The sequence below is a fragment of the Lepidochelys kempii genome, chromosome 1 (assembly GCF_965140265.1).
Source record: "Lepidochelys kempii isolate rLepKem1 chromosome 1, rLepKem1.hap2, whole genome shotgun sequence".
NCBI lineage: Eukaryota > Metazoa > Chordata > Testudines > Cheloniidae > Lepidochelys > Lepidochelys kempii.
In genome coordinates, this window is record NC_133256.1 from 137,090,403 (window position 1) to 137,112,420 (window position 22,018).

The 22,018-nt window shown below is 42.0% G+C and overlaps 1 protein-coding gene across 2 annotated transcripts; it reads right to left on the reverse strand.

Moving 5' to 3' along the window:
* Positions 1 to 513: 513 nt before the first annotated feature.
* Positions 514 to 15,018, reverse strand: RBBP7 (RB binding protein 7, chromatin remodeling factor). Of its 2 annotated transcripts, none has more exons than XM_073356104.1 (12): positions 14,743 to 15,018; positions 13,944 to 14,064; positions 13,493 to 13,638; positions 11,349 to 11,522; positions 10,752 to 10,867; positions 8,076 to 8,236; positions 5,846 to 5,972; positions 5,573 to 5,650; positions 4,153 to 4,229; positions 3,496 to 3,553; positions 2,112 to 2,222; positions 514 to 1,064 (listed from the first exon to the last, which is right to left on the reverse strand). In XM_073356104.1, exons 2-12 carry the CDS (start codon positions 13,964 to 13,966, stop codon positions 996 to 998), a joined length of 1,140 nt encoding a protein of 379 aa, XP_073212205.1. In that variant the 5' UTR covers positions 13,967 to 14,064; positions 14,743 to 15,018; the 3' UTR covers positions 514 to 995. The 2 variants fall into 2 exon arrangements, with proteins under 2 accessions (XP_073212205.1, XP_073212196.1); XM_073356095.1 differs by lacking the exon at positions 13,944 to 14,064 and adding an exon at positions 14,235 to 14,379.
* Positions 15,019 to 22,018: the final 7,000 nt, after the last annotated feature.

Here is a 22,018-nt window from a genome sequence, read left to right on the forward strand (position 1 = left end):
AGCAGTTTATAATATTTGTATGGGGCCTCGCCCATGATACCTAAATACCAACTGTTTTTAATATGAAGATTTTGGGTTTAAAGTAACCTCACAGACAGCATTGCTGAAGACTTACACAAGGATATGAAAGTTGACCATCTAGCCACAGAGCAAGATGTCCTTTATAAAGTTCAAGTACAAGAAAAGGTGTCTTTTTCCAAGAAGATATCTACAGGTAACTTGTTTTGACTTTCATTAAAGTGCCTCTGTGATCAGAATCTGTCTCTCCATCCAGATCTCATTTATACTTTAGCCCTATAACTAAATATCATTAGAAATACTAAGAGAGGGAACAATGGGGACAGCTGTTTAAGTATTAAGCTTTAACATCAGGCAGCAGGTAACTCCCATGCCCCTCCACACAACCTTCTACATCTATGCAGACAAACATGGAAAGGTACCCACCCTATTCTTTGGAGAGCACTGCCACTAGGCAGTAGTTAAGATTTTCTTCTTCAATTAATACACCAAACATTTTCTTCAAAAAAATTTATTTATGCAAAGCCAATAAGGAAGCGTTCTGTAAAAGTGAAAAGCTCATTTTACATATGATAAAAACATTTATGCATTTAGTCTAGGAAAAGTGAGGATTTTGAGTTGTCTAATCATTTACAGGAATCTGCAAGCTTGTTTTAAAAATAGACATTGGTATTCAATCACTTATTTTTCCCAATATCTAAATGCTGTACAGTTTGCTATAGCTCACTTCAAGGTGCCCCCCCCACCCCAAAAAAAACAAATAAATCAGGGATATCCCATTAAATTCAACTATACAAGCTTTGTGCTTGATAAAAATCAAGCATTGGTATAAGCATTACATTCAACTGAGAATATTTTGAATGTATATAGTAGTCAAAAAAAAAAACAACCAAAAACCAACAATAACATAATTTATATGAATGTCAGCCACTTCACAAACACCCAACATTCTTGTCTTCCTATTCCTAAGGAGAAAGTTATGTTCCTTGACCCTCCAGTTCTGATGCTGCTATATCTGGTTCTTCATCATTGTAAATGTTTTCAGCCTAGAGACACAAGTTATTGTATTACAAGTATCAAAAAGTGGTAGGCACATTTGATTAACAGTATTTTTTCAAATCTTAGATGTCATATGATTGCAGAACTGAGGAATAGACACTGAGAAAATAATCCTGCTCTCAAAGAAGTATCCCTTTCCCTGACTTTAAAGAGGGAAGTCAGTTTTAAGATTACGTAAAATGGCTAGACTAATCAACACTAATATTAAAAGTATGTATACGATATTTGAAATTGATGCACTTTAGGCTAATCGTAATCCATTTAGCTCTTTACCCAAAACATTTTGTCCCTATCTCATATCCAGTTTCAGTCTTACTTTAAAACTACTATCCCAGTAGTAATTTGCTTCCAAAAAACACACATCCTTCAATTTACAAGGAAAAAACTCAAGTTGATAGAAGGGGAGGTACATCTGTATATACATTTAGTTGATGTTATTTAAGTAGCTGTGGTTTTCTGGCTAAACTCATGTGGTGTCAATTTCTATCATAATGTAGGGCTTCCTCTTTTAATACTAAGATCCTATAACTAACTAGGATTAACGACTGCCAACATGACTCCCAGAAGTCTTAAAAATGCAGTTAACTTTGCAATTAGGAGTTCTAGAAGCCATTTGTAAAACAAAAGCTTAGATTCTGGATAGCACAGCATAACATAAACCTGCAATATCTGCAAACTCACTCTGAAGATCTATTTTTCCTTCTTTTGAAGATATTAAAATATCAACTTAGCTCCAGTTAACTCATCTGTTGAAATGGATATTTTTGGTATATATTAGAAATTAGCCATTTCTAGTTCAACATATTCTTAATAAAATTCAAAATGATATACAAGTCATAACAGATAACTTTTTTTGTATGAATATTAGTCTTAATGTTCAGGTCATAAGTTAAATCCATTTAGTTAGAAGAAAAAGATTGCCTACATGAGACATGGTCTGTCTTTTTTACAGATTTTTTTAAGAGAAGGATAACCTCCTTTTTCATTTATATAATGAAGCAGAAAGCAATACAGAAATTAAGTTTGACACTCACCATTTGCCATATTTGCATTATGTTGTCCTCAGATACAGAGCAGATTACCCAGGGTTCGTTAGGGTTCCAACTAAAATCTGAAATCTTTGCAGTGTGTCCTCCATGAATAAACTGTTAAGAAGATCAAATTTAATGACCCAAGACATCTCTAGACAATTACTGAAGTAGTGGAATATTTTAATTTACTATTCTCATTAGCTAACAAAGTAAAACGAAGGTTTTACTATGTACAGTAGAACCTCAGAGTTACAAACACCTAGGGAATGGAGGTTGTTTGAAACTCTGAACAAAACGTTATGGTTGTTCTTTCAAAAATTTACAACTGAACACTGACTTAATACAGCTTTGAAACTTTACTATGCAGTAGAAAAATGCTGCTTTCCCTTTATTATTTAGTAGTTTACGTTTAACATGGTACTGTCCTGTATTTGCCTTTCTCCCCCCTCCCCCGTGTCTCTGCTGCTGCCTATACCAAATGAGGTGTGTGGGGCTGACTAGTCAGTTCTTAACTCTGGTGTTCATAACTCTGAGGTTCTACTGTAAGTGGAGATCTGAGGTGCAGTTTTAAAGAAGCTGCCTTAACACATACTCCACAAACAACATGTAAATGCCGCCCACACACACACACTTCTGATCAGGACTGTTGAGGAGAAGGCAGGAAACACCATTTTAAAAAGCATAGTTGCTACCTGTGTTACTTGGCACAGCACCCTCCTGCCTTTTCATAAAGCTCTATATTAGGTTATTTTACTCAGAAGCAAGATGAAGAGTTCTTACTGGATGTGGAAGTTAACCAATAGCAACTGTTTTCCCACATAGTTGCACACAAAATATAGTGTGCTTGTAAATCATTTGATGGAGAGCCTTACATGAACTAAAGAAGCTATTTCACAGTATTTCCTTTCCTCCTGTAAGGTTGCTATTAGCAACACAGCCATTTATAGCAGCATTAAGTTGCCAAGACCTCTAAATGACTATCTACCTAGGAAACATTAAACACTATACTTTGTTTCAATGATAACTTGAGGTAGTAGTTTAGTTTTGGTTTCTACATAGTTAAAAGTATAACCTACAGCTGTGTTTTCTAGACGCTACCTGACCTTGGATATAGGCAACATTGCAGACCTACTGCAGCAATGGCACTCTGCGTACCACTTATACAAAGGAGCATTAAGAACCACTGCCTTAAAACTCACTTAGCAGTTGAGAGCCACAATCAAGTACCGAGAGATAGTGGGGCGTTGAAGAATTTGCCTGAAGTAAAATCCTGGATTAGACAGATTATTGGTCTGGTCTGCTATTGCAGTTCTTTAGTATAAGAATAAAGATATAAGTTCTTATGAGGCATCAACAGGTCTTCAAGTTAAAGACAGCAAATACGTACCAAAAGTTCAGGAGGCCCATCTTCTGCATCCTCTGCAGATTGCTCTTCTCCAATTTTACTGTAAAGAAAACAATGCTGTTTAAAGGAAGTAGATTTAAACCCTTAATCTTGAAGTAGTTAATCTCACTGAAGCAGGCAAGAAGCCAATTTGTGAATTAAGGTTTAAAAAAAAAGTAATAGCTAATGGAGGGTTATGCCCTTCTCCTATCAGGGGCACTCGCGCTGAGAAAATATCTTTGTTTTCAATTCCTACTCTTGCTGCTTATTCTTCACCAGAAGTTTTAATCCTCAAACATGGGTCATCACAACTGGTTGCTGAAAAAATCAGATTCTGCAGATTAGATCAATAAAGGACCCTTGGGGCAGAGATCACTTATTACTAAAAAGATGAGGGGGAAAGACATGCAGAGTTGTTCAGAAGCTTTTCCCCCCCCACCTTCTCCCCCCCCCCACCCAACATAACTGGCAAAGATCAGTAAAAAGACAGCATAGTATTCCTACACTGAAGTTTGCTAGTTTTTAAATAGAAAAAAAGCTTATCCCTAAAAATAATTAAGCCTACAATTTAAGTACAAATGCAAAGTCTACTGCATATATTGGATACTTGTCTGCTACCTACACATAGGTTTTAAATAAAGGAATAGAATCACTCTTTACCTTAGATCCCATACGTTTAGCCGACGATCAGTACCACTTGAAGCAAGAATGGTTTCATTATGAGGAGACCAGTGAACCTGTAAGAAGAGAACATCTCTCAAAAATAGGAGTATGAAGTTACTGACTTTGCATGTATTCTGAACTAGTAACTTTAGATGTGACCAACATTGCCAATTTTAACTATCAGTGCTTGAACTGCTACGGCCATAACTGACCGACATTTTTAATAAAAAAGGACAAAGTTTAGAGAAGTTAGACTCAAAAATATATAGACTACTTCTCACTTCATGTACCTCAGTATCAAGGCTTTCTTTCAATTCAGAGGATCTTAAGTTTCCTCATGGAAGAAATCCAACCACAAGAAATATACCATTAAAAACTGTTATACTACCATAAAGGGTCAGTATTATTTATTCCATTTTCTACAATGGTCAAGTGTGTCCGCAAGTCACTTTTAAACCTGCCTAATCATACATAAAATGAATAGTAATTGAATAAAGTCTCACAGCTTTAAGGGAATATTTGGAATTAGAATTGCCTTCTGTTTGTGAATTTTTTTTTGGAAATACATATTTTAGGAACATGAGTCTGGGTCAAGCTAAGTCTTATACTCCAGACCTCTATCATACATATCTTAGGAGATTTTTTTGACTCAAACAAAAAGACAGCTTCCCTATGCATATCTTCTCAGGTGCACATGAAAGCAATCTTCTGGATCTACACTGGCTGATTAGTTACCAGTTGGTTTTGGAGAGCTGACTGTCATCTATAAATCCATAAATGGCTTGTGATCTGCTACTGTTAACAACCATCTCTCCCCGCATGTCGTGCTACAACTAGTGCAGAGTGCTCAAAGCTGGAGAACCCTCTGAGAGGAAACTGGTGCCCAGGATTTCTTTGAGAGGGGTCCTCAACTTCAGAATCTATTCTTTACCCATCTGAAATAGCCCAAATCTGTTATCTTTCAGGGCACACTGAAGGATTTGGGGGAGGCACAGATACATAGACAAGAATTATTTTAAATTCTACTGAGAAAAAGCTGCTGGGCTTTTATACTTGCCCTATAAATTTTATTTTAACCCTAGTGAGAGAGCATCTAATGAAGCATTTCCCATAAAACGCCAGTTTGTGTGCTGCTGTTAAAGCAGCAAGTTAGAAAGCCGGCAGACTTGTGAATATACTTTGGGAGAGAAGAGGAAAAAAGTCTACTCACATTACCTATGTTGCTTAAACTAAGGCTTAATAGTGGCATTAGTTCAGCTATTAGTTCTTGAAACAGATCTCAGTGATCAGATATATTTCAATTGATCACAATATCAGAATTCCAAACCAAACCATATTCCCACCTGATCCGGAGCTCTCAGCAATATGCACAACCTTATTCTAAAACCTTCAAGTTATCCATTTTTCTTGTGCCCACCTGAAAGATTTCATCCTTATGAGACTCAAAAGAATGAAGTTTTAATTTAAGGTTTCGCAGATCCCACAAAGCCACAGTCTGTGAGGGAAAGGGGGGGAAAAAAAAGATACTTTTACTCCAAAAGCCTCTGAAGTTACACAATTTTCAATTAATACATTTTAGCTACCCTTTGCACTTGTTTTATTGGCATTTGTGAATAGTGTCTAAGCACACTTTTAGGAGCATATACATTCAATTTGTATAGCATGTTAAAAATATACATAAGTAAAACACCTTGTCAGCAGAACCAGTTGCTAGAATGAACTCGCTGTAGGGATTGAAGGACAGGCAGTTGACCTCGGCTGTATGGGCATCTACAGAATGACTTGGCTTGGATGTAGTATTGGACCTCGTGTCCCAACTTTTTTGGATGAAGGGGTGGGAAAAAGGAAGAACACAAAAAAAAAAATATGCCAGTCAAAGGTGCTAGAAGGGAGAACCAGTTCTCACACACTAAACCCTGTTCAGCACTGACTTTTGCAGCAAGAGTTCTGTTCTTGAAACAACCCAGTCTGAAGACTTGCCTAAATGAACAGTTTGCATCCAGCAAGCTAGGGTGTGTGGATCTACAGCACACTAGTATGCTGCGCACTAACTCTTCATCTAAACAGGCCATAGTGGAATGAACACTGGTCACAAAGTTAGCACTCATTTCATACTACATAAAAACCGTACACATTAAATATCTGTACAAAGTTAACAAACGTTACTCTGGGACTAAAACATTCCTTCCAGGCTGAAAAGCCTGGTATACAAGTTTCAACATTTAAAAAAAAAAAAAAAAAAAAAAGCGGGGGTGGGGATCGAGAGTCATTTGTCATTCCATACTGGTACAATCCCATCTGCTTTATAACATACTAATCAGTTAGAAGATTTATAGCAGTCAGGTATTTCACTTTTTGGTAAAAACAAAGCATTCACTGTACAACCTCAAGAGTTTTCCCTTTTACCAAGGGGAATGATTAGTCTGTCAAGTAATTTGTTAGAGTAAACAGTTATGATTGGATTCCTCACATCTCTGAAAAAGTTCAGAGCAACTAGATTAATATTTAGTCAGTCCACCTGACCTGATGGTATTTGCAGCTTGCTTTTAAATAGAATTATCAGGTCAATCAAGGGGAAGGGTGATCCAGGGGTTAGGGCACTAGCATAAGACTTGGTGAGGCCTAGGTTCAATTTTCTGCTCCACTGCAGACTCCATGTGTGACCTTCGTTAAGTTACTTAGCCCCTCTGTGCCCCTTCTACTGTAATTCCTGGGTATTGTGAGGATAAATACATTAAGATTGAGGCACATAGCCTTAGCTAAACAAAAGGATTTGAGGAGGGAACAGCAGTGACAGCCTCCCTTATAACTTTTAGCCTCTGTTGGTTAGGTTACTCACCTGGAATATGGAAGACCCAGGTTAAATTCCTCCTTCCGCATGATTATGGAGAATGGATTTGAGCAGGGTTTCCCAATTCTCAAGCAAGTGCCCTATCACTGGACTACAGAGTCATCCTCACTGTCTCTATATGACAAACATTCATTGGACTAAAGTGGAACAGCTTCAACAGGCGCGACTGAGAAACACTCTCTCCCTACCCCTCAGTATATGCCATAACCAAGTGGCTGTTTTGTGTTCAGATCACACATGTGCCAGATCCGGCCCACAGGAGAGATAGGGAGGGCAACACAGATCTTCACCTGGTTTGAGAATTGCACTGGGGCTTAGGTGTCCGGATGCCTACCTAAGGCAGCAATGCACATATTTGGAGGTAGAAACTTAGGTGCTAAAGAACTTTTTACAGCAGAAATTTAGGCATCTAGTGATTTTAGACACCCACAAGATTACATGGCAGCTGAGCAGGGGTTCTATGGATCACAGCAACATGGCTTTGCACCTACAACGATGGGACCATAAAAGAACCCAAAATCTGTAGGTCACAAGAGAAACTGTAGAATCAGGATTCCCATTCACCATTTGTTTAACCACAGATCTAGATTTACAATGTAGTCTTAGTAAGAAAAACAACACTGAACAGGTTTCAGAGCAGCAGCCATCTTAGTCTGTATCCACAAAAAGAACAGGAGTATTTGTGGCACCTTGGAGATGAACAAATGTATTTGAGCATAAGCTTTTGTGGGCTACAGCCCACTTCATCGAATGCACAGAATGGAACATATAGTAACATTGAACAGTAAGACAAATAGAACGAAATGCACATTTAGGATTATTCCTATCCAGATTCCTAGAAATACAAGTAATGCTGTAAAATCTAGGTTATTTAACTTCACTTTAATGCAACAGAAGGCTAGAGTATTTTAGGATTGCAGGCCACCTCATAGCCTGAATAGATATCTTTCTTTAATTAGGCAGTGTGCAGTGCTTGTCTAGACTGTTGCATTGACAAGCAGGCAAATAATTATAAGTTCCAGAGAACTGCTCAGCTTCTCCCCACCCCCAACTCTCCTCCCAAACTTACATCATAAGCTTCTGATCATCAGCAACTGATCCAAATAAAGATTCATGAAGCAGATGCCATGCCACATCTTCTACTACTGCAGAATGTCCCGTAAAGATTGCTTTAGCATCAACAACTTTGCCTTCTTTTGGTCCTCCACTTATATCCCACAGACAAACAGTCTGCAGACAAAAGTCACATTTTAATACAATGTAATTTATTGTTCAGACTTGCTTTCCTGGTGTAAATCCTTCAGTACATGGATAGTAATTTAGTTGTATTCCAATTATGTTGTCTGATATCAGAATACAAGTTCAATATTCAGAGGTTTTAGAACTGTTATCATAGTTATGCCACACTGCTGGCATTCATGTGTTTTCTGTAACTTGAGACCATCATTCTTGTCTTTTAAAAAGCCTCATTTAATGAAGTTATACCCTTAAACACCACCATCATAACTGCCTATAAAAAGAAAACTTACTGAAGCCAAAAGAAGTCTATGATATTCCTACTGGGGTCTCTGCCCAGACTTTATTAGAATGTAGTTTTTGTAGTCCACCAAATACTTTGACCAGCCTCAGAGACACAAAACACTGCAGGGGGAGGAGGGCTGGCGTGCGTGCCTGTGTGGGAGACATTGATCACTGTCAGGGGGCAGGGTTGGATGTGCGTTCATGCCAACAAGCAAGAGACCGGTGTGGAGGGGTAGGGCTTTTTATTATGCACAAGGCAGGCTCTGTCCCTGCGGCAGAAATGTAGCAGCCTGCCTGCCTAGAAAAAGGCCAAGATTCTGTATGGGGATGATCCCAAAGTTTTAGAGCACCCAGTAGTAGTACAGAGGGCTGTATTTCCCAGTTCATGGTGTTCCAGTTAAATAAAACAGACTTCGCCTCTAGTGATAGTTTTAAAAACTTCATCTGGATTGATTCTGATCAGTACATGTATGACTACATCCAGTATCTTTCAATAATCAGGAAGAGAGTTGTCAAGTTTCGTCCTGGAATATATGGATATTGACCCGACACATTCAAGAAGTTTCTGTCACTGTATTTGCATGGAGCTGTGTAAGATTCTACTCAAACCAAAATCCTTCAAATTTACTTCCCACTATTGTTCTTTCATCAGAAGATCGCACAGCTAAGCAAATGAGATAGTACACTGTTTTTAAATGGAGTAATTTAACGGTTTAAAGCATAACAATTTTTGAAAATAAAGACTTAAATTAAAAGAAAAAGCAACCATTGTTAATGTTGCTGTTGATGGTTAAATTGATCTCATTCTCTGAGGCAGCAACGTAGCAGCAGCCTGCCTTCCTAGTAACTATCAACTTCATGCTGTTAACACAGAAGGGGTAGAACCAATGGATTCAGTGCTAGAGGACAGATGTCTGTATCTCAGAGAAGATAACATCACAGAAGGCAATTGCACTGAGGAGCTTCTGCGAAATGCCAGAGAAACAGCTGAGGAATATTTCATAGCCCCACCAGGTACATCCCTTTACCAAAGCTACAGGAGCGAGCTACTTTTCTGCAAGTCTCCGAGTGAAAGTCAAGGTCTGGAATGCCGCTTCAGCTTTTAAGTCATCTGTGAGAATTGGCATATATGCAACCATGGCTGTGGAGTATCTTGATGCAAGTGTCTAATCCCAAGAATAACACCCTCACATAATTATTTGCTTTTTCTTCCTTCCTTTCTTCTGTAAGATTACTCTGAAATTAAAGGCTTGGTGTATTTTTCCAGTATTAAAAAAACAAACCACAAAAACCAACACACATTGGGAACAGTTAACTAACAATAGGAACATTAACATTCTCAGTCAATTCCCCCAGGAGCATAAAACCTGTAAAAGTTTTAAGGCCCCTACATTGCCGGAATGATGTAAAGCCTTATAAATGACAGTCAGGGAATCAGCTAAGAAGATCTATGTACTTTCTTATTTTTTTTCCTGTGCCAAAGTGGCACAATAGAGTTAGATTACAGCTCAGGATTTATTTGACTTACCCATTAAAAAAAGACTGAGGGCAAATAAAACATTTACCAAGCAGTCAATAAAATGTCAGCACAATCAGAACCAAGCACTTCCCAAAGTACCCAGCCAGGTCCAGGACAATGATTAGCAAAACTGTATGACTTGTGTGTGAAAATCTGAGCAATTTAAAATGAAATGCTACTTTTTTTTTTTTTTTTGGCTGTTTGGTGTTCTGTAATGTAATTTAACTGGAATGCAGGGTATTAGCTACAGTGTTTGCAACTTTCATGTTTTAGGAAATGCTGAATAGTTTAGTGACTTTTTTCTGTATTGTAGTTTAAATAAATTACCAAAACAATTGAAACTGGTGTGATTATATTACACTATTTTGATAGATAAAATATGCAGAATTTTTAAAAGCAGAATTTTTAAATTTTTGTGTGTGAAGCATTCCCCCAGGAGTAGCTATTACAGGATAGGCATTAACTAGCTGTAGAGGTGTCGCAACCTCCTTCTGTTAAGGATGATGTGTCATGGTAAGCGGGCTTTCAGGGTATAAAGGACAGAAACATGAACATCTACAATTTAAAATATGAAGACATTTTGATGCACGCTGGATGGAGAAGACCAGTGGAAGAGATTTTATGGAGAAAAATACTATTAGGCCATGTGAATCAGCAACTCTTCCTTTTGTTTTGTATTAACAAAGGAGGAAGTTAGTTTCTTACATGATCATCAGATGCACTGAGAAGGTGTCCACTCAAATTGGAATTCCATGATAAACCGTAGCCTTCTTTTTGGTGTCCTCTTAGCCTAAGGTCAGGATTACATTCTCCACTTGGGTCTGAAAAAGAACCAAACCATTGTTTAGCTCTTAGAGCTCCTTTAAACAATATGAATATGATGGATTATAATTGATCGAATTTTTATTTTTTGCATTGCAAAATAAAATAAAACTGCAAAATTGTCTGCATATGCTTACTACAAGGAGAAACAGGATTTGCTTTTCAATTTCGTGTTCAGAGTAGGTTACAAGACACTTGATGATAGCCAAAGATAGCCACAGAGGGTCCTCCTGCTCTATCACCTCAAGTCTGAAATACCTAGACAAAATTCCTGAGCTTAATTACCCCAAGCATATTCTAACTAATCCAAATGGTTTTTAACTAGCACGGGAGTTAAGGTACCTTCAGACACGTAGTGCTTTTGCATCACAATACAATAAACCAGACTACTGTCAGACTCATGTTATTACACTTTGTTTCTAGACTACATGTGTTATACTAGAGAAGATACTGTATACAAATTCAAGCAGTTTGACCCACCTGGTTTAGATGGATGTTTGGTGTAATCAAAAACCAGCACATCAGAGGAAGGTGTTTTTGTAGCAATGATGCACGGGTTCTGGGGCATGTAGCGAGCACGATTTACTTCACCTTCATGGTTAATTTTAATTTCAGTTTCAATTTTACCAGTTACAGATCCAAAGCCACCAAATTCTAGATTTTTTTTTAAATACATATAAAAAAAAGTTTTTGGTTAAAATCAAGTGAACTATTTCAAGTGTGTTAAGCCAGTGTTCTCAGGCTTTTCATAATCGCAAGTTGTTTAATGTAGTAATACAAGTCACATGGAAGATTAAATACATTACACCCCTTTAATATAAAATCTTAAAAGTGATCTTATCTTGATAGCAGCGAAGTATTCTTAAACTGAACAGGTCATCACAATAAGTAGTGACCAGCCGTAACACCCTCAGAGGGGTACATCTCTTGCTCAAGCTAGTCTACCAGTTTGCTTTAGTGTCACAAATGAAAGAGCTAATGAAGTCAACATTTATGTCCAATACAGTAACTCTTCACTTAACGTCCTCCCGCTTAATGTTGTTTCGAAGTTACGTCACTGCTCCATTAGGGAACATGCTTGTTTAAAGTTGTGCAATGCTCCCTTAGAACATCACTTGGCTGCCTGCTCTGTCCACTGCTTGTAAGATTCTGTCAAAGAGCAGCGACTTTGCAAGGGAGCATTGAACAAGTTCCTCTTCTCCACCTCCTCCCTCTCCCTCCAAGAAAGTCCTAAGCGCAGTCAAACAGCTGTTTGGTGGCAGGGAAGTGCTGGGAAAGAGGGGGAGGAGCAGGGACGTGGCATGCTCCAGAGAGGAGGTGGAGTGGGGGTGGGAAGAGGCAGGCCTGGAGCATCCCCTGGCAAAGTCGGCACCTGTTCTTCTGGGGGAAAGCTGTCGCTGTTGCTGTGCAAGGTACTTCCTAGTGTCCTCGCCAGCAGCGGGATGTGCCTGAGTGGGTAAGCCAGGGGCACCTCCCAACCACAGTACGGTACAGTACATAATGCCTTTTGTCTGCCCCCCAAAAATGTCCTTGGAACCTAACCCCCCCACATTTACATTTAATCTTATGGGGAAATTGGATTCATTTAACGTCGTTTCACTTAAAATTGCTTTTTTTCAGGAAGATAACTACAATGTTAAGTGAGGAGTTACCATAGAAGACTTTTGCAGGAGGTTCTCCAATACTGACTTAACGTGAATTGTTATCAGCTTTCAGATTTTTTTAAAAAGGGTCAGTGTAAAATATATTAAGGCTCTAGAATAGTGGTTCTTAACTTTTACTGCAGTCTGCACCCCTTTGGTTCTCAAAATATGTCCTTGCACCCCTTATCAAAAATCGTTGAAGTAGGTCAGTTCTTTAAACCTAGACATATTTGTTGTTTGTATATTACAGTAACGGTTAAAAAACGTATGCTGTTAATAAATACATAGATTTGATGAAACAAAGTAGTTGTACTTATGTGCCTGTGCTTAATTTGTGTTTTCGACGATTTACCTTCTAAAAAAAGCTGGCATGTCTCACACCCCCAGAAAGGGAATCACACACCCCTTAGGGGGTGTGTGCACCCCAGCTCTAGAACTACCAGTGGCACTCGTATCCATGGGGGTATGCAGAGGTCTTCCAGGGGGTACATCAACTCATCTAGATATTTGCCTAGTTTTATAACAGGCTACATAAAATGCACTAGCGAGGTTAGTACAAACTAAAATACAGACATTGACTTGTGTATACCGCTCTATATACTAGAGACGGAAAGGTAAGTAAAATATTTATACTCCAATAGATTTACTTTATAAATTATATGGTAAAGATAAGAAAATAATCAATTTTTCAGTTACAGTGTTCTGTGATACTTTTGTATTTTTACGTCTGATTTTGTAAGCAAGTAGTCTTTTAAGGGAGGTGAAATTTGGGTTATGCAAGACAAATCAGTCTCCTGAAAGGCATACAGTAGTCTGGAAAGGTTGAGAGTCACTGTTATATACAATAAACAAGTTTAGTATACAAATAGACTCTTAAGAAAAATATTTTTAAAGTTAAAGTTAGAACGCAATTGAACAAGATATGTACTGTTTAACACTGCTGCTAGAACACCACAATCTAAAAATCCCTGCAATACTCACCTCCCTTCTCACTATCATAGTGAGAAGCATCAAACTGAGCATCATCATTAGGAATCTGGACCCTTGCAACAACCAAATGGTTTTGTTCATCGGAGGTATGTGTTCCCAACACTAGCCAATGAAGGGCATAATCCTTTCCTTCAGGCCTGTTCAATAAAACAGACGGTGTTACAAAAAGTTGAACACAGTTATACTATACTTGTAAATATTTTTTAGAGGCAAAGTTCTTCTCTATCATCCCAGTTTCTATGGGAGACTACAGATTAATTGGGGAAAACACTTTTCCCTACCATATTAGGCATATCAACATATATGTTTACAAGTTGAACTCCAGGTGTTCTTGACATCAGTAAATCTGACAAGAACATCTTTAACAAAACTGACATCCGTCTTTTAGAGCGTTTGTCACTATTGCTTGAATAGTATAAATAAGACTTCTATGCGCACATACTTTAAGTGGAGGCATTTTGACATCAGCCCCTGCTATGGTAAACCCATGTTAATGGAGGTAAAGGCTTTTGACATTGAACAGATTTTCCAGTTTTGGTACTCCAAGCAGTGAGCTCTTTATTCTGCGGTGAAGCAAGAGGAATAGTTCAGATACTGAAGACAGGACTGACTGCTTAAATAGAGATTATGTCCCTCTTGCCAGCTTCTACTTTTACTGGCACCCTAAAAGTTTATCCCCAACACGGCACAGGAGGGTTTACGCAGGTAATGGGAGTGCAGGCAGCAGTCTCACCTCGTCACATCAGGCAGCCACTGCACCGTGAGGCTGGGCCACTCGAGGGCGTGGGTCATCACCAGGTCATACAGGAACGGGGTGTTCTTCTTCCAGATTTTGTACTCTTCGTTGATGACACGCTCCTCCACCGTGTCCTCGAACACTGCACGGACGGGCGGGCGGACAGACAGACAGGCAGAGGCGCGCTAGGCGGGCGGCTCCCAGGAGCCGGGGCGGGTGGGGGAGGCGGAAACACCCGCGGCCTCGCGGTTTATTTTCCCCCCCCCTAAGCCGACGCCCGCTCGCGGCGAGACCCAGCGGCGGCTCCGCCCGGCCACGCGCTCCCCTCCTCGCGAGCTGCGGGCCGCTCAGCCCCGCGGCACCGGGATCGCCCCGCCCCGCCGCCCGCCCCGAGAGACCCGGAGCCGAGAGACGCCCCCACCTCGCCTTGCCCAGGGAGAAGAAACCCGCCGACCCCCGACCCTCCAGCCCGAACAGGCACCGGCCGGGCCCCGCCGTCTCTTACTCTCTTTATTCGCCATTTTGTGCGTGGGGCTCCCTCCCGCGCTGCGCTCCCCTCCCCCCGGCGGAGCTGGCGCCGCCGTCTCCGCCGCGGATGAAGCGGCCGCTCGCGCGCCGGCCCTGGGGGTTCCAGACGGCCTCGTTCTCCCTTCAAACCGTTGGCTTGGACTCCGAGAGACTCGCCAACCCGCGCCGCCGCCAGAGCGCGTGCGCAGCGACCCGGCTGCGCTCCCGGGCCAGACCGCCACGACCCCGAGGCAGCGCCCAATGAACGGGGGCGGCGAGGCTGAGGCGGGCCGCAGCTCAACAAGCCCGGCCCCCGGCCACCACCTCTTCCGGGGCTCGCTCAGGCAGCCGGGCAGATGAGCGCATGCGCAGGAGGAGAGCGCCGAACAGCGGGGGGCGGGGCAAAGGACGGGTGGGGCGGTGCCAAGCGGCCCAGCAAGCCCCTCCCCCCGCCTGACGCGACAAAATAAACCACGTGCCCCCACCCAGGCCATTAGCAGTGACGTCAGCGCTCTTCGGGTCCCAGGGCGGCTGTGAGGCCGGAATGCCCAGGCGGCTGCTTCCCCCCCTCCCCCCGCAGTAGCCGTTCCCCATGCCACGTGCTCATGGGCCAGCGCCCCGCCCCCCGCAGAGCGGGAGGTTGGCGTAAAAATCATCCGTTTCCTTAAACAGAGACAAGGGGGGCTGGGGGGGGCGTATTTTGCTTGACTCCCTGGTTTGTGACTCTTCAGGCCTGGCCGATAAAGGTTTTTATCCCCGCCCTGAAAGAGAAACGTCTCTTTCAAACCAGGCACTCAAGCCCAGAGCGCAAAGAGCCTCAAAGACTCTGCCCAGGGGGGCTGCCAGTGAACCACAGGGGTGAGACTCACTAGTTTTAGGGAGAGGTTTCACAATAGCAGCCGTGTTAGTCTGTATCCGCAAAAAGAACAGGAGTCCTTGTGGCACCTTAGAGACTAACCAATTTATTTGAGCATGAGCTTTCCTGAGCTACAGCTCACTTCAGCGGATGCATTCAGGGAGAGTTGGCAACGGTGTATATCAGCATTACAGGTCAGCCTGCCAATACCAGCACTCAGGGTTGTTCAGACAGGGCCTGCAACAAGTAAAACCAGCTTGATTCATATCTCAGCGACACCCACTGAACATTCTCTAAAATGGAGAGATGTGAGCGTCCTCATACGTTTATCAGGAATTTTAAGTTTGGCAAAAAAACCTCCTCTTTTCTGCTACAAAGAAGCCAGTATAGTTCAAATCATTCTACAATATAAGCAAAATCTAGGGTCCTGTTTTAATAATCCGCTACTCCAATTAGACAAAGCACCAACAGGAATGTATACGGCTACAGTTCTCAAACACTACACTGTCTACAAGTTCCAGGCACAGTTCCAAAACACATCCACTCACATATAACATTTTCCCCAGATATTAATTATACTAATTTTCTATAATGGAATATAACCCTACATCCACATCATACACACTACTGTAATAATCTTTGTACAAAGTATGTCTCATAAGTTATCATTTGAAAACTCATAATTTGCTGGTTAGTATTTTCCTGGTAAAATATGTGTGGTAACATTGCATGAGAAGTTACACAGTTCCTCTTTATGATATTTTTAACACATGTTCCAAACCCTACAGCTCTGCCTAGGCAGAAATCAGATCTGTTCTAAACAAAGGAAGGAATCTCTGCTTGCTTTAATTTGCATTTAAGCAGTAAACAGAGTCATCAAGTAGGAGAGAAAACGAAGTTCAAACAGGTGGGAAAAAACCCAGCAGAGACTATCCTTATACAGAGACTCTTTGTCTCCTAGGTTTCAGTTCGAAATGTGGGGGACAAGAGGGGGACTGAAACTATAAATAGGAGGGGCAAACACCCCAAAGGAGCCTCCTCCTCTCTCCCTGCCCACCTCAATCTTTGTACCTGAGAAGATAAAAGGAACAGTCATTGGACCATAGGGGAGGGGTTCTGACCTGAGAGTGTGATCAGTAACCTGTTGGAGTATGTGGTGAGATAGTTTGCTTTGCAACTAAGATAAGTTCTTAAATGTTAGTAAGTGTTTTATTCTTCTTGTAACCATTTCTGACTTTCATGGCTTATTACTTGTATACCTTAAAATTATCTGTTTGTAGTTAACAAATTTGTTTTACTTAATCCAGTATGTTTAAATTAGGTTATAAACTGGCATATTATTCCCTTAAAGGAATAATGGACTTAATATATTTGCTCTGCCTAGGAGAGGGCTGGGCAGTACAAGACATACATTTCTGGGGGAAGATCTGGGATGGGTGTGTGTGTTGGGGTCACCCTGCAGTATTACAAAGGCTGGTGAAAGTTCAGGTACAGGTGGCAGGCTGCAGTTATACACAGGCACTCAGGGTGTGGCTTGTATGCTGGAAAGCTGTTTGACTGGCCCAGGGTGGGAGCTAACACAGCAAGGCATTGTAAGACCCCCAAGGTTGCAGAGCTGGGGTGACACAGCCCCCCACTAGTCTGGATTGTGCCTCTACTATGTCAAATGTACATACTACTGGAATACACAACTACCCCAAAAACTGTTCTAGTCACTTAGAAGGACAGAGGGGAAAAACAACAAATTACAGTGTTATAGATCCCTGTGTAAAATCATCACATTAGTAAAATGCACAGATATAAGGCAAACTTAACAAATACAGAATTGTCAACCATCAACTCAAAGTAGAAAAAATCCAAAAGTAATATAATAATATCTAACTCTTATATAGCCCTTTTCAGCTGTAGATCTCAGTGTAAACACAGAGAGGAGGAACTATATCATCAATTACAGGATAAATTAAAACAAAAGGATACTTCCTACAGCAATGTCCAAAACACAAGGAAATGCAAGAAAGATATTCCCTCCAATGATCAGAAATAGTACTAGATTTCCCATTTAAAAAGTCATGAGGAAAAGCTTGGAGAGAGGAAAAAGATAGCAGAGCAACATGCTGTTTAGTAATCTCTCACGGAATGAGAAATAGATATTAGCATGCTATAAGTGTTACTAAACTGAGTTAATTAAATTGAGAAAGTGTAGTAGGACTGGCAACAAAAAGGGAAAGGGGGATGGGAGATGTAGAGGGAAGGACTGCAATCTTGTGCAATTTAGGACTCTGGCCTGTAGGTGGTAGCACTCTGGCACTGATGAGACAGCCCGAGCAGCACCTAAGAGGATCAAAGAAGTAAGGAGAATTCTCTTCTCAATTACTTGTGAAAGATGCACAGTATGAAGGGGAATAACTTGTCTCTTTTTCATCCCACTATAGCCCGTGCTGATGTGGGCTGTCTCCAATATAATGTTTGTAGAAAATGAAACATTTTGGCTTTGGGACTGAAGCAGAGTCCTGGGAGATCAAAATTCAGTTGGACAGTTTCTCTGCAGTTGAAACCACCTTTTGTTTGACAAAAAGAAATAATGCTTTGCATGTATGCAGCAATCAGTAAGCTCAAAATTACTTTCCAAAAATAAATATTAGACCCACTTTTCAAGTATGGAAACTGGTAAAAGATTAGAGTGGTCACTGTTAAAAAGTTAACATTTTCCAACAGAGGTATTGGAAAATATCAGTTTTCCTGCACTGAAATAACTGTTGGAATGGTGTGTTAGAGTAATAAAGCTGTCACACAGGAATGTTAGTAAAAGTCTGAACTTCATTCCTTGGCCCCAGTTACATGATATGGGTCAGGTTTACAAAAAGTATAATATGCCCCTGTCAGATAGCACGGTCAGTAACATTCATTGACTCCTGTAGTTATTGTTGTATCTTACTTTTTTTAAAAAATCAATGCAAATGAAACCTAACACTAACCAAATAAATTATAACCACCACAGGCTAACGTAGCCAGTAAATAAAATATATTATTGCCCCTTTTTGGCCTGAGCAGTTAGCTGATATTTGGGGCCATGCTGGGCTGTTTTCATTAGGAGGAGAAATTGATTAAAAGAGTCAGGATTTCTTTGGTGCTACCTTGTTTATTTACAAAGAATGTACAAAGTCCTGTTTCCCAGAACTGAACATTGATCAGCTTTAACCAAGTCAGTAATTGATGGCATTCATTAACATAATAATGCAAACAAAGACATCTAGGACGGACATGATGATAGACTAATGGAATGCTCCTGACAGATCAGAGGATTATTCTGCCTCGTATTGGACATTTCTCAGTACCAGTCTCTGAATTTCATTGGTTTTCTGATCACATGACACTTTCTCAGAACAGTTCTTGCTCCAGTGCCTCACTGAAACTTGCTAAGTTTGAGCAATAAGAGTCACCAGCTTGCTAAGATTCATCAAACTGAGCCTCACAGGAGGTTTGAGTGATGGCTAAATTAAGGCCAGGTCTGCACTATAAACGATGTCTCTCAGGGGTGTGAAAAATCCAGTGTAGACAGTACTATATTGATGGGAGGGCTTCTCCTGTTGACATAGTTACTGCCTCTCACAAAGGTGGAGTAGTACCTATATCAGTGGGAGAAGCCCTCCTGTCGGCATAGGTAGCATCTTCACTGAAGTGCTGCTGCAGCATTTTAAGTGTAGACCTGCCCTAAGTCTGTAGTGATGTTGCTTAATCCTTGCTAGAATTGGGGCTAGGACAAGGTTAGAGGGGAGAGGGGGATGTGCAGCCAAATTGTCTGAGAACCGGAACTTGCTCTGGATTCTAGATTCGCTATCTAATGGACTTTCTGTGGTTCAGCAGACTGGAGCCCATACCAGGAGAGGCGGGGGGTGAGGAGAGGGAAGGCACAGAGGCAACTAGAAGCTACCAAAAGTTGTAGTATGGGAACCAAGAAGCAGTACCGGGTTTTACAATGGCGCCAATGGTGCCATCGCACTGGGCCCATGTTCAAAAGGGCCCCATTATGGTTGCTAGGCAGGAGCACTGGAAGCTCCCTAGAAGTGGGAGGGCCACTGGCATCTGGACCATGCTCCCCCCGCTCCATCTTGAGGAGTCTCTGCTCGGTCTCTTCCCCCCACCCCCAACCCTGCCCTTGCTCCACCCCTTCCCGCCCCCGCTCTGCCTCTTGCTGCTCGCTCGTCTCTGCCCTCTTTCCTCCCCCCCAACTCACTCTTAAGGCAGGAAAAAAAAGGATGGGGCAATGGCCCACCTGCCCCTCTCCTCCCTCCCCCCAACCCCTCTCCCCCAGTTCCAGGTATCCGGTTTTTGACTGGAAACTCCAGGTACTGGAAAGTCTGGTTGAAAAGTGGACCAGTGCTGATTGGACACAAAGTCCGGTTACAGGAGTAACAGCAGTTAGTCTCCCCAGCAGGAGGGTGGGAACAGCAGCAGCTGTTGCTGCCTGGAGACGCTGCAGTTCAGCTGGAGAGAGAGACCCAAGGATTCCTCTCCGGAGAGAAGTAGGTACCGGCTCTGTGCTGCCCTTGGGGAGTGCGGGAAGCCTGTCCATCACCCCTGCTGTGCTTGACCCTGGCCCCTGCCTCATTCTGGGAACTGAGCTCCCTATCTTTTACAATTGTTCCCTCTAGGGGCTGTCCCACAAATGTGTTTGGCACTGGGCCCCCAAAAGGTTAATCCAGCCCTGCCAAGGAGAAAGACAGGCCAGGAGGGGTAGGCAGCCAGCTTTTGAGAGGGGAAATCCTCTGTAGTGAACATTGCAATATTGGCTGTGGTGTTGAAAGATAAAATTGTTATGGTGAAGAAGCCAATAAGTATTTTTATTCTCCCCTACCGCTGAAGAAATTAGAAACTAAAATTATGCATTTCATACTTAATTCAATAAAGCCTTCTGTTTTAAATTTTTTTATAAGTTGTGTACTATCTAGTCCGCTACACTGGAGTGCACTAAATGCAGGGGTCTTATCACAGAATTTAAGTAAAGCTTGCTACGACATACATGGGGCCTTGATCGTGATACATTTTCCCACTCTATTTTCCAACTATGGCATTTATTAGTTGTGTAGATGCCTGCAGCTGCCAAATATAGGCCTGATCGTACAAAGTGCTGAGCACTTGCCAGAAAATTGTGAGCTCCCTCAACTCCCATTAAGGTCAAGTCAAGGGCCCCGTGCAGAATCAAGTCATATGTGAACAGTTGTGTATGGGGGCAGGGTATGGGTGTGAGGAAAGCTGGATGCACCATTTTACTGTATGTAGGAGCAGATTTTTTTTTTCCAGATTGCTTATCTGAGATGTGATTATTTAAGTGCAGTTTATTTCTGAAATGGCTAAAATTGGCATTGTGAGATTCTGTTTTGTTGTCTCTCAGTGATGTCCTACAAAGCTTGCCTAATTTATAAATTAAAAGTTGGATTGTTCACCCTAAATGCTAGTCTTGCAAACTCAACTTCAGAGTCAACCTGGGTTCTTACTGGCTCAAGCATTATTAGTAAGAACACTTTTGCAGGCCAAATTCTGCCATTCCTTACAATTCTGGATCAAATTACACCCCAAGTGATGCCTGTGCAATTCCATTCTCTTCCCTTCTGCCAAGTTATACTTGTATTCACTTGCACAGATAAATTCTGCTGTCAAATACATTTAAGTACACCAGTGTAAATCAGTATTCCCTCTAATTTTTCCCATACATTTGTGGAATTATTATGTGCACCAATATGGAGGTGATGTGTGATACATGACCTCTATATTGGTGCACATAGCAATATTCACGTGGCGAGGGTGGGGACAAGCGGTTTGGGGTTGGGGTGCAGGGGGGGTGAAAGCTCTGGTTGGGGGTGTGGGTTGGGGAAGAGGGGTGGGGGCCAGGGAGGAGAGGTTTGGGGTGCAGGCTGCCCCAGGGCTACGGTGGGGAGAGAGGACTTCCCACAGCTCTCTCTCCCCGCAGCAGCACCTGGGCAGGGGGTGAGAAGAGGCACCTCTCCCCACCAAGGCAGCGCTGGGACTGGGGCCGCAGGAGGGGCGCCTCTCCCCTAGCCACAGCAGGTCCAGGCCGGACCTGGATTGGGGCCATGGGAGGGGGGCCTTTTCCTGCCATGGCAGGTCCAGTGCCAGACGTTAGGCATCTCGCCCCGCCCAGGGCTAGATTAACGCAGGGGCTTTAGGGACTGCAGCTCAGGGCCTCAGGCTAAGGGGGGGACCCACAAAAATAAATCCATAATTATACACAATTCAGTGGTCACCAACCCGTTGATAGCGATCAACTGGTCGATCCTGGAGCCTCTGCCAGTTGATTGTGATCTCTGGGATGCTAAAAGTCTGGCAATGCAGCAGGGCTTAGGCAGGCTGCCTGCATGCTGTGGCCCCACACCGCTCCCAGAAGAAGACAGCTTCTGGC